This window comes from Brachyhypopomus gauderio, chromosome 3 (assembly GCF_052324685.1).
Source record: "Brachyhypopomus gauderio isolate BG-103 chromosome 3, BGAUD_0.2, whole genome shotgun sequence".
Taxonomy (NCBI): domain Eukaryota; kingdom Metazoa; phylum Chordata; class Actinopteri; order Gymnotiformes; family Hypopomidae; genus Brachyhypopomus; species Brachyhypopomus gauderio.
The window spans coordinates 40,853,088-40,866,752 of NC_135213.1; the positions used below are offsets into that span (position 1 = coordinate 40,853,088).

The following is a 13,665-nucleotide window of genomic DNA, read 5'->3' on the forward strand; positions in this document are numbered from 1 at the left end:
GATTGTATCGCACAATTGCTGCAGAATTGTCAGCAATTTTTCCATTATACCTTCCATTATATTTCCCAAATGTGCTCTATTTGATTCAGATCTGGTGACTGGACAGGCCCTGAAGTACACTGAGCTCACTGTCACGGACCTATTTTGAGTTGACTTGTGCCTGATGACGTGGTGCATTATCACGCTGGAACGAAACATTATAAGACGGTAAATTGTGGCCATAAGGGGATGCACATGGTCTCCAACAATACTCAGACGGGCTTTGGCATTCAGACCGTGCTCCACTGGTAATGGAGGTCCAGTGTGTGCCAAGAAAACACTCCCCACACCATTACACGACCACCAGCCTGAACTGTTGACACAAGGCAGGTTGGGTCCAGAGATTCAGGCTATTTATGCCAAATTCTGACCCTACCATCTGCATTTCACAACAGGAATTGAGATTCAGTAGACCAGGGCAACAGTTTTCCAATTTGTAACTGTCCAGTTTCAGTGAGCTTGTACACCCTGTAGCCACAGAGTGTTCTGTGCTGGTGGGAGCTGAACCTGTTGTGGTGTAGTAACCCCAACACCAACCTCCAGTTTAATGTGCTGTATGTTCTGAGAGATGTTTCTGAGCACCATGGTTGTAAAGATGTATTTTGGGTTACATAGTCTCATTGTCAGCTCAAACCAGTCTGCCCACTGTCCTCTGACCTCACTGATAAGCGCAGTGTGTCTGAGCACAGAACCGCTACATATTAGATGTGTTTTGATTTTCACACCATTCTGTGTAAAGTCTAGAGACTGTTGGGCAAGACAATCCCAGGAGATCCGCAGTTTATGAAACACTGAAACAAGCCCATCTGGCTCCAAAAACCCCCGTTCTGAAGCTTAACGTTAACATCAACTGAAACTATCGACCTGTTTCTGTATGATGTAGGGACTGATGTAGGGTTTTCTGTATGATGTGCTGCTGATACATGATTTGCTAATTGTATACATACTATGAACAGGCAGGTGTACAGGTGTACATGTGTACAGGTGTACAGGTGTATAGGTGTACCTACAGAAGTGGCCCATGAATGCAGCTGCTGTGTTTTAACTATGCATCTGACAGTTCTTGCATTCTCTAACACATCATATTCAATGTCCTGCTCACACATGGAGTCTTGACGCTGGTCCTGAGTTGCTTGTCTGGCTTTAATGACATTACCGTCATATGTTATTGACTGGGAGTCTCTTATCACTGGACATTTCTAAACTCTCTTGGCAATGCATCACTTTTCCAACAGACTCAACCTACAGCCCAGGCAGGTCTCAGTCATTCAGCCCAGGCAGGCCTCAGTCACTCAGCCCAGGCAGGTCTCAGTCATTCAGCCCAGGCAGGTCTCAGTCACTCAGCCCAGGCAGGTCTCAGTCATTCAGCCCAGGCAGGCCTCAGTCACTCAGCCCAGGCAGGTCTCAGTCACTCAGCCCAGGCAGGTCTCAGTCATTCAGCCCAGGCAGGTCTCAGTCACTCAGCCCAGGCAGGCCTCAGTCACTCAGCCCAGGCAGGTCTCAGTCATTCAGCCCAGGCAGGTCTCAGTCATTCAGCCCAGGCATGTCTCAGTCACTCAGCTCTTCTCATGGGTCACCTTTGAGCTCAGGGTGATTAAAACTATCAGTGCGCATATACCCAAGTGTAGGGATTCTCTAAACGTGTCCCTTAATCTTACTGCTTCTCTGTCCTGTGGATAGCCGTAGTCTCAAAACCATTTTCACAAGCATGAACAAACTCATCGGGTCCTCGTTGTAGGAACTACTGGCTCGGCTGACATTGCAGCTTTCATAAATCCTCCGTTGTCTGTGTCTACTGTCTACCTGTGGTCAGAAAATCCTCTCACAAGTTTCTCAGCACTTCTGTTATAAAACCTGCTTTAGACATGTCAAGTCCTGTCTCTCGTGTATTTGATAAATGCCCCATTTAACCTCCCAATTGCACCCAAACCTGCTAAAGTTCCAGTTCTCCTCAGAAAGCTGGTCTTGATACATCCTCGCTTACATAAGGCCAATCTCCGCCTCGCCTTTCTAGCAAAGGTGTAAGACAGGGCGGCCATTTACAAACAACTACCACTTTCCTGCACACAGTGTACTTAGCACCCACTAGTTCTGCCGAGGCTCTTATGAGAGTCATTAATGTCCTCCATCTTTGTGCTGTTACGTTTAACATCTTTCTACTCTTTGACCTCAGGGCTGTTTTTTATGCTATAATCATAACATCCACTCATCTCCTCTGGATCCCTCAGTACAGAAGACACAAGCAGAGCCCCATTCACTACACGCCTTTGCCTTTGTTATTTCCCACACTATGAGTACATGGCTGTTCTACTCTTTTCCACTTGAACAAAAAAAAACTTAGCTGATAGGTAAACTCTGGAAACTAATTTGTATGAAGTTATCATATATAACAATATAACAGGTGTTATTTTTGTTTTTTGCACGAGACAGAAGGTAATCTGTAATATCTGGCAGCAGATAGCTAATGCTAATGCAACTATTTTAAAGAACATTTTGTCACCAGCTAGCGTCAGTGGATACTTCTAGTTTATTAGCATCAATCAGAGTTAACTGCTTTTAACACTTTTTGTCAAATTGAAAAAGCATATTTCTCATATTTGGCCAACAGTTTGTTGATTTGTCAGACAAATGAGCAACAAAGTGAATAAATTTGAGTGTATGCACTCAGTAAGTGTTCATTTTACAGAGATATTGTAAACTATGATTAAAATTAAATTAAAAGAAAATATATAGATTATTTGATTATAATAGCTTTGAATACTTTATGAATACCATATGAATATGTATTTATTTATTTGTATACTATATCATGTCCAGACTGTGAAACCCATAACCTTTCATCACCAGTGTCTTCATACCCTCTCATGAATACCATGGCCAGGACATGCTGCGTTTGCTCCGGCCTGGTCTTCATCTTCATGGTTTGGCCAGCACATCTTCTGAGGCACACAGGGCTTGTATTAGTTTGTTCATTGTTGTTGTTGTTGTTGTTGTTGTTGTTGTCATGAAGGGGGGGGGGGGGGGGGGGGGGGGTCCCTGTTGCTTTTGAGGTCCGCAGTTAATTGCTGTAATTGACATGTAAATGAGTTGTTACGTAAGGCGTCTTGCTGCTGTAGGGCTACACCCTCCAGTCAGGGGTTCATAGCTGCTATCAGCTCACCTACAACTGCAGTTTGCTGAGCCTTGTTCCTTCTAGCTGTGATGCAAGACGAAGTAAAAATGTAATGCTTGCCGTAAGCTAATGTGCTTTGACAACAAATATCCCAAGGAGGAAAAACAATTCCTTGTCTCAGTAAAACCTCATTATGATGATGTATAGAATTTTGAATATGAATATATGAGAGGAATACACTGCATATCATGTAGTTTATACACTGCGCAATATAGATGTCACACATAAAGAATGCAGATGATACAAATATTGTTTTTCTGAAGTAATCAGAAGAGATGTCAGGGTGCTCCAAGCTGTGTGGCCTATCACAGAACTCCACAGTAACTGATCAGATTCTTTCATGGGTTGTTTGTCATTTGTTAAATGAACACCAGTCAACTGCAACCTTCAGCAGGGCGCGTTTAATTTTGACTCAGTGGTGGCCGATAACGAGAACTGATTCATCAACATTGTTTCAGAGTCCACGCTGGGTTTAAAGTCTGCGCAGCCTCATGTTTGATGATCCTGTCAGACACCTCAGCAAAATCTGAATCTCACGCAGACGCCGCGCTCGGCATCCATATTGAGCTGAAGCAGCGCTCAGGGCTTCAGGAACACGTCAGTGGCCATCGCCCCCCAGACATGACACGTGTGTGGCCGTCGCCCCCCCCCCCCCCCCCCCCCCCCGACAGGACACGTGTGTGGCCGTCGCCCCCCCCGACAGGAACACGTCAGTGGCCATCACCCCCCAGACATGGCACGTGTGTGGCCGTCACCCCCCCCCCCCCCCCCCCCCCCCCCCCCCCCCGACAGGACACGTGTGTGGCCGTCGCCCCCCCGACAGGAACACGTCAGTGGCCCTCGCCCCCCCCCGACAGGACGTGTGTGTGACCCCCCCCCCCCCTCCCCCCGACTGGACGTGTGTGGTTTGTTTTACTTCTGTGAAAGAACATTTCTGTATTAAAGTGATGAAAGTGATGTGAGGAAGCAAACAGAAGTTGATGAGCTCGTAGGGCTGAAACAACCCCCAAACACCCCCCCCCACACACACACACACATACACACACACACACACACACACACACCCCACACCCACCCCCTCCCCCAGGCCTGCGCCATTTTCCAAGGACTTGCTGTGTTCTGTGACCATACTGTGTTCTGGGGCCACACTGTGTTAAAACCAGAGGACACTTAAGCTGAGTCATTCCTCCAGTGATTTCTATTAGAGATTAATATAAAAGGACAGACAGTACTTAAATAAACATTACTAATTCATGATTCTCAATAATTGCTGGATACTGAAGTGGTCATATGCAAATATCTGTGTGTGTGTGTGTGTGTGTGTGTGTGTGTGTGTGTGTGCGTGCGTGTGGTTTCTGCAGGTGATGACGATCGAGAGACAGATCTCTTCCTATGTGACACCAACACTTGCAAGTTTGACGGCGAGTGTCTCAGAATCGGGGACATTATAACGTGCATCTGCGACTTCAAGGTGAGCGAGATTTCTGACTCGGCACAGACCGAACGAAACAGGCGACGTGTGCAAGGAAGGAAGCAGCGTGCACCAGCGTGCACCAGCGTGCACCAGCCTGCACCAGCGTGCACCAGCCTGCACCAGCGTGCACCAGCGTGCACCAGCCTGCACCAGCGTGCACCACACTGGAAGGGTGTGAAAGGTTTTGTTATCCTGGCATGAACGAGAGGACTGAATCCCCCTTTTAATGAAGGAGAAGCTAAAACGACTCCCTCTTGTAGCCACTGCAGATCTGAGAGATCACATGATGTCTTCAAATGCCCTGGACTCTTAGACACAGTCCTCGTGTTTCGCCTCCTGCGTCTGCAGAACGTGTAGTAGATTTATTTTTACTGTCTGTTTTCCATGCTCAGCTCAACCTCGTTCTGTGTATACATGCTTGGATTTTTAAATTTTGTCCAGTCAATACTACGCTGGTGTCTGGCTGATTCTGCAGATAAGGTTCTCCTCCTTTGGCTGGTCTATCTATGTAAATTAAGTGTAATCCCTTACTTTGAATGTTTATTTTCCATCATGCCAGACAGCTGAATTAAGTGTACTGCTTGTCCTGATAATAGTAACTGCACTGTGGTAATATATTAAATTCTCGTGCCACTGTTTTTACGCCGAACTGACATCACTGGACTGTTGTTGTCTACTCATGGGACCATTAGTGTCCAGATCAGCCTTGACTTGTAGTGACCTGTGGAATGTGAGGGAATGTGATGGGACAAAGAGACGAGAGAGGGGGAGAGGAGAGGAAACGAGAAGAGGAAAGAAGAGAGGAGAGGAGAGGAGAGGAGAGGAGAGGAGAGAGGAGAGAGAGCGAGAGACGTCCTTAATAATCTATTTGAGTTTAGTCTAAATGAAAATGGATTACTGTGCCTCCACAGCACTGAGCAGACAGACACTCAATGAGTCGGTTATTTATATCCCAGCTCACACTGCACCATTAGTCTCTTTGGTGACATAAATAATGTTACAAACACAGTTCTTTCTTCTTCTTTGTTTTTTTTTTTTTTTTTTTTTTTTTTTGTAGCCAGACAAAATAAATCTTTTGACTCCAGGGTGCCATTTCAGGACCGAGGGCATCGTGCTTCTAGGCACACGGGGTCACTGTGCTTTCATTTCAGAGGCCGTCACCTCTGCCAAGAGCCTCACATGGCCTCCTCCTCTCCCCCCTGGGCCAGGCAGGCCACACGTGTGTCTGACGTCATAGGGCTTAAACCTAATCACGGCCCATGTCTTTATTCCATTAAGTGGAGTAATTCATCAAAGAATGATCCTCTTAGGGGTTATAGTGGAGCCGGATCTGGGGGGGGGGGGGAGCTACAGCGAGCAGAGGAGAGGGGAAGTGGGTTTGATCCCTGGAGATGAATAGAGGTCATTCAGCCGCCGATGTGTGCCGGCGTGTTTATTCACCTCACAGCAGGCCTTTCAGGTGTCACGCCCCCTCGGGATTGGATCCTTCACAGCTCCTTGTGACCCTGTAATGACTGCCTTTTTGGGCTGTGTGTGAAGCACTCTGGTGGGCATCTCCTAAAGAGGCGTTATGGGCTCTACACACATGTTGACTTATACTGCAAATGTCAGGTTAGTTGTGTTATTCCTAGTTACTTTTCTAAAATATTAACTACATATTTTGCTGACGTTTTCTGCAGGTACAGTACAAATAAAACAAATGCAACTGGTTTGAATTAGAGCTGCTATACACATTTGATTATTAAATGGATGGTTAACCTAGAAAATTAATATTGTATGATTTTATGTTACTTTGACTATTAAAATTGTGTAGTATTATTAGGTCTTATGATTCAATTCATCAACCGGTATTGGCATCATGCATCAAGTGAGCTTAGCAACCTGGAGGCTAGAAAAGCATGTCTGATTAAAGCATGTCTGATTAAAGCATGTCTGATTAAAGCTAAACATGCTTTAATCACTGATAATCAGACAGTGCTGCACTTTCACCTTCAAAGTTAGACGCTGTATTTTTAGTATTATAACATGCAGCACAATATTTAATCTGAGCCTTGTAATATTGTTATTAGACATAAACATACACACACACACACACACACACACACACACACACACATGCATTAGTGTTTGTATGTACACACCCCATGTTCCAAGCATGTTGCTGTGTAATGGAGCAGGTCAAAGGTCAGTAGGTGACAGTGTAGTTATTCCGCATGTATATTGACAGGCAGCATCTGTACGTGCGTGACTAGTAACCGCCGGCAACCCGGTGGATCGGCGCGCCGTTGTTTATGAGTCACTGAGTTGTGACTCTCTCATCTCAGACTTTGATGTGCTCCCTGATTGGTCCGTCTCCCTTTCATTAGGCGCTTGATTGGCTGGATCATATGGACGCTGCTCTGTCTGTAATGCACTGTGTGGGTTTCGGTTATGCCTCTATATGCCTTGATCTAAGACTGCCAGGTCACTCTTGTGATGTGTGGTCGTGGCCCTTCGTATAGCTTGACTCATCCATCCTAATCCACTTTAACGCTCTCTCTCTTTCTCTCTGTCTCTCTCTGTCTCTCTCTCTCTCTCTCTCTCTCTCTCTCTCTCTCTCTCTCTCTCTCTCTCTCTCTCTCTCTCTCTCTTTCTTCCTTTCCTTGCGTGGCTAGTCTTGCATTCATTACCTTCCCAGCCCACCCCAGCCTGGTGAAATACCATTGGTGTTGCCATTTCTGATCACTGTGGTTTCTCTACCGTAAAACGGTTGGGACCGAGTTCTTACCCAGAAGCAGCGTACTTGTGCTTGTACAGGATCCCTAGTTTCAAATCCTGCAGTTAACCCAATTCCACCTTGTGCATAGGAATGTGAGGGGCGGGACCTCCTGGCCCTGCACTGGCCAATCATCACAGAATCCTGATGGAGCCATTGTTGCATATATTTGCATGCATTTATGATCCCTTCATCTGACTGCAGCATGGCCTCCCTCTGAACACCATGTTTCGATGCTGTGTTCAGGTGCCCAGGTTAAAGGGCCTGGAGATGTGCAGCTGGTCCAGACATGTGCAGACGCCTCACATACGTTTCATTTTGTGAGAGAAGAGATCAGGGAGCAGTGAAGGACCTTAAACAATCCTCAAGCCCCTCAGTCAACAAATTACAGTAACCACAAAATAAGAGAACAGCCCAAAAAAGGCACTAATGTGAGTCTCCCACCTGTGATACACACTTACGTCAGTCTTACATGCAGTGAAAAACAGACATTCTTCCATCACCTTCTGTTTTCTTCCTCGTCTCATTTTCGGCTCAGTCTCCTGTCAATTTCTCCTCCTGTTACGTTTCCTTTCTCAGCTTGTTCTTGGCATCTTGGCGTTTTGCTGGGACTCTCACTGGGTGCTTCTCTCTCTCTGCTACCCCTGCTAATAGCTCACCTCCGTCTCTCAGCAGGCTCCTGCAGGATATCATTGCATACTCCATCAAAGGTTAACTTCCACCGATGCATTACAAATGCAGCAATTAAAATCAGGGAGCCGGTCCTTGCGGAGGGGAATGTGGGCCATTTTCCTGGCGCAGGTCTGGGTGTGACTTGAATGAGAGTCCAGGCGTAGCACCTCCACCTGTTGACTTCATCCCTTCGTGCAGCGACGGAGCTCTCGCGGGTAACGCGTCTCGGACTGCGCCCGCACCTGCAGGGCGAACGGGTTTTCTGCAGAGGCTCGTGGTGCAGGGAATACGCAGACAGGAGGGACGTTGAAGCGATAACTCCAGCGAGAGCCCCTGGACGGCGGTGCGTCCGTGTCAGCCCTCGTGCGCTCCTCTCCGGCTTGTCAGACACCATTACCGAGATCCGTCTCTCCTGACACGGCCTGGAGCACCTCTAGGAGGAGACGCTCGCTCTCATCAAGAGCAGACTGCCAAGCGGTTAAAGACAGAGGCAGAAGCAAACCCCCTGCTCACACATACACCCCCACCCCCACCTCCACCCCCTCCAGCACTGTCACAGGACAGGCTTCACATGCTACTCTGGAGAGGGCGTCCTGAGAATGGGCAATGTCACTCAGTCAGACAATGGCAGGCTCATCCCAGTCAGAGGGGCGGAAAGAATACATCATTTGCAGAGACATGCAGCAGATTTGTGCATATGTGTGCAAGCGTGTGTATGTCTGTGTACGTCGGTGTGTGTGTGTGTGTGTGTGTGTGTGTGTGTGTGTGTCTGCATGTTTTGTACATGAACGTGCCTGATTGTGTGTGCACATGTGTGTGTATGTATCCGTGTGCATACATATGTGTGTGTGTGTGTGTGTGTGCACATCTGATTTTGAGTGCATGTTTGTGCATGTTTGTGCATGTTTGTGCTTGTCTGTGTGTTCATGGATCTGTGTGAGTACATGCATTTATGTGAGCATGTGAACACGTGAATATATATATTTGTGTTTGCATGTGTGTGTATTTGTGCATGCATGTCTGAAGGTATACGAAAGTGTGCATGTGCACATGCGTGTGTGTGTGTGCGTGTGCATGTGGGTCCGTGCATGTGTGTGTGTGTGTGTATGTATGTGTGTGTGCGCGCGTGTGTGTGCGCGTGTGTGTGCACGCATGCATATGTGTGTACGTATGTGTGTGTGTATGTGTGTGTGTGTGCGTGTGTGTACGTGTGTGTACGTGTGTGTGTGCGTGTGTGTACGTGTGTGTGTACGTATGTGTACGTGTGTGTGTGTGTGTACGTGTGTGTGTACGTGTGTGTGTACGTGTGTGTACGTGTGTGTGTGTGTATATGTGTGTGTGTGTGTGTGTTTTCTCTTTCACTCCTGCTCTTCCCCAGCTGTCACAGATAATGTGCATTCTTGACTAAGCTAAGCCTGAATTAAACAGTGCTAAGGTGGACTGTCCTGTTGCTCTACCAGATAAGGTTGAAGTTGAGTTTATCACTCTAGAAGGGCGGAGCCTCTTCTCCTTCAGAGCTGCCATACTTAGGGATGACAGACGACTTTGGAATGAAAAGACCTTTGTGTATGTAAGTCTCATTTTTGCACAGGCTTTCGCATCTGTGCTCTAGGCCTCCCCAATACCATTTTTTGGACTCTGGAGCTTTGGCACTAATCGGCAGTGAATATTCTGAGCTTGGGGGTGTTAGGAGGGGAACTGAACATGAGATGATGAGATGGACACCTCAGCCAGATGTTTCTCCATTCTGTGTGCTGAGATGATACATCTCATTTAAGAATTTAGGAATTTAACACAGTAAAGTTATTTTATTAAACGGAAAATGACTGCAATTAAAAAAAACTAAATGAACGATCTAGGGGATAAATATGTTTCCTTTGTCAAGTTTACTCAAATGCTTTCACACTAACTAGTTTAAATGTTATGTGACAGTTATCTGCCAGATCTTTCCACACACCCAGGCACAAATGCAGAAAATGTACCCTCCCCTATGAATTACAAAATGACAAAATAAAAAGTCTAAAACCCAACGAACAAATAGTAGAAGATCCTAACAGTACCAGTTTGGGTCCAGTCCTGGTGTGCTCTTGCCACTAATGATGGTGCCGAGTGCCTAGTCCTGTTGTACTGTTGTACTGTTGTCCTGAGACTGTTAACATGTCAGGACCATTCTACTAATGTCTAATGCTGAGACTGTGAAGTCATTTTACTTCAGTATCAGTATTCATATGTCACATAAGCAAGATGTTTGTCTGAGTGTAACCTGGATTACACTAGCCAGACGATCCCAGGGCTTGTGGACAAACAGCCAGGAAACGTATCTGCCCAAACCCGAACGCTCCTGCGGTCGAGACAAAGCTGTTCAGAGCCAACCTTCGGGTTTCCTCTAAAGAAAAGAGGAGGGATAGAGGGATAGAGGGATTGCGGACGGACAGGCGGAGCACCACAGTCAGCCAGGGTCAGAGTTCTGCAATTCAAAGCGGCCCATGTCCCAGCATGCACTTCAGCTCCTCGGGCCTCGGCCTCTTTAACAGATTTGTTCTGCTGATAAGGATCAGATGCTGTTAACTGATATGTGGCAGATAGTGCAGCTGCAAACGTACGTGAAAGGTGGGGGTGGCGGGCGGAGCGCGGGTGGAGGGGGTGTGGTGGGGGGTTGTGGCGGATGGTTGGCCTGTGACGGCGTCTCTGCACATATCAGAGTGAAGCGAGGGAGAAAGAGAGTGTGTGTCGGTAACCACGCTCCGTGTCTCTCCCCTGGCTGTTTGCAATCACGGCCTCTCACTCACCGCTCACTCTCCACATCACTGCGAGATCTCATGTTTCTCAGCTCGCGCTGCCTCGGCCGCCCTAATGCGTCCAGAGGTCGGTTTTCACAAAGGCGTTTTGGGTGAAAGAAGGAATACAGAACGTCTAACGTCAGATCATGTTGCGGGATGCATAATTAACTCGATATCCCCATTTCTTATCAAGCCTGTGTAGATGCTGAGGAAGAGTCACGTGTGCACGGATCCTTGTGTTGCTGCCGTTTCATTCAGAGCTTCTCCATTAGCGTCTCCAGACTCAGAGCCCATATGGGACTCTGGCATTAGCCCTTCAGACATCTTGCCATTTTAAATATAACATGCTTGGATTTCACACTCGCTCCCTCGCACGCTTATGTTTCATACACACGCAGATCCTGTGTGCAGTACACAAATATGCACACGCTAAAGTACACACGTGCTGAAATAAATCTTGTGAGCCACGCACGGTGGCCACACGCACACGCTGTCCCGTTCAACACGCGTGTTTCAGCGGCACACGCGCTCCCGTCCGCCCCTGTCCCCTGACGCCCTCCGTGCGCAGCTGCTGGGCTTTTGGGTTCTTGCTCCACCCACCGGGTCTCTCACTCCACCTGGTTCGCTGCGTGCACAATAGCGGTCGCTAGTGTCTCCGAGGGTCTTGCGCAGTCTCACACGGTGCTGGTTCTGGTTTATCACGGCGCTGATCTCCAGTTACTCCACACTGTCCTCCTGCGGTGGGACTCTAATCGCTCGTCTCTGTACCGTCTGCTCCTCTTTGTGCACACTTGTCCGGACTCGCCGCGTTTAGCACGGACGGATTGACTCGTCTCTGGATGAATGGACTATGTTGTGGTGCTAGACGGATGAATGCGGGGACTAATGGGGGGATTGATTAATGCTTAAGTGGGAGGCGAGATTTGATTAATTGATGGATGTACTGAAAAAATGGTGGCAGGGATGAGTGGTCACATGTGGTACTGAAACACACCATCTCAGACCATCCACTGTCTTCCCCTGTTCCCTGTCATCGAGATTACAAATGAACTGACACATTTAGCGATCGTAGATCCTCATAAACGTGCATCAGTTTTACAGTAGCAGACAGTCACGGTTTATGGAAGATTTTACAAATGTCTCTTGGTCTAAAGGGCTTCATAGACTTCTCATCCCTTTGGTCTCCCTGTTGTAGAGAATGTAAGAAAGACTACTATAGAGTCACGTGACCCGGAGTTGAGTGATTGGCATGTTTCGAGCCAGGGGATTTTCTTTCTTTTGTACAAGGAAAAATGAATTCATGTCCCATAATGTGTATTAAAAGTTGGCCTCAGTGCTGGGGAATGCACAGCTGTAGGCAGGACCATGGCAGGAGAGAAGAACACGTCCCCTTCTACATGCAAGAGTCACAGCACCCCCTGCAGGTCATATGTTGTACTGCCTTATACAAGGTACTGGCATTACACAAAAAGGCACATCACTTAAAAGGTATGACACATAGGCACTTTACAGTGAATATAAGACACAGTTTACCATCCATAACAAATCACCTTTGTGAGCAAACACTTCCATTGCTGTGTAATATCTTGACTCAAACTGCATGTTGCATATAAGACTGCAAATCTGCAGCGGCTTACAGAGTACAAATGCTTGCTGGGTGGAATATGTGTACACTGTGTGTGTGTGAGTGACACCTCTCTGTCTGAATTATGTTGTTATTAATCAAGCGCACATTGATTCATTTTAGAGCACATACTCTAAAGTCCCTTTATCTCCACCTCTTTATACCATCTACCTATCAGGTATGTCTGTCCAGACCTTTTTATACCTAATCAAACAGGTTTTTTATCTACAGTGCTGGAATATGGACAGACTGTGTTGTGCTCCTGACTCACGTCTCTTACAGCAACACCACCCTGAGTCCAGCTTCATGTGATGTGCTGTTAATGCATGTGACCAAAATCAGATCAACGCGTGTCAGTCGTTTGCTCCTGTAGCAGTGGAGAGAACAGTTCCTATCGTTTCCCACATCTACAGCTACATTTCCTAAAGGATGGAGGTTCTAATACCCTCCCTCCCCTGGGGGGCAAGTATAAAAAGACTGAATCGCAGGGGTTCGGCAAAACAGGCGCCTCTCAAGACACCCCGGGGTCCTGCAGGGCATCTTTCACGCTGTTGCATCATGCCTAGCTAAAAGCTAAGCTTGATTGAAAACTCTGAGCTGTAGAGATACAGACAGAGTCGGAGGTTTTGAAAGCAGTGAGAAGACAGTTCCCAAATCTCTACTCTTCCTTTCTTCCTGTTTCTCTCCTTTTCTCTTTGTTTCTCTCCCTCTTTCTGTTTTTCTCCCTCTTACCCTTTCTCTGATTCTCTTTCTGCTTGTCTATATTTTACTCTTCTCTTCACCCCTTCTGCTTTCCTTGCATCTATTTTGAGACCACTGAGTCCTTCATAACTTCTCGTTCTTTTCTCATGAGATTTCTCTATCTCTTTATATCCTACGATCTCTGTGCTGCTCCTCTGTTCTCACTGAGTGGCTTGGAGCACGGTTGCCCATATTTAATTCCACTCTATCTTCTTTCTCTCTCTATTTCTCTATCTTTGTGCATGCATCACTCTGAACCTCTTTATCTGCCACTCTATCTGTCTATTCATCAATCTGTGTTGGTGTCTTTCTCCCTAGGAAGAGGGGCTTTGAGATTCCAGTAGTTGTCCCGTAATTGTCATGAACATAAAGAGAGTGAGCTCTCCCGTAATTGTCATGAACATAAAG

At 46.9% G+C, this 13,665-nt stretch overlaps 1 protein-coding gene across 2 annotated transcripts in view; it reads left to right on the forward strand.

The window, feature by feature from the left end:
* The window catches only part of tmeff2a (transmembrane protein with EGF-like and two follistatin-like domains 2a), a 93,270-nt gene that overhangs the window by 19,603 nt on the left and 60,002 nt on the right, over window positions 1-13,665 (forward strand). For both annotated transcript variants that reach the window (XM_076998371.1, XM_076998370.1), the window contains exon 2: window positions 4,573-4,682. In XM_076998371.1, coding sequence (XP_076854486.1) covers window positions 4,573-4,682 — 110 coding nt within the window. The remainder of the gene's footprint in view (window positions 1-4,572; window positions 4,683-13,665) is intronic.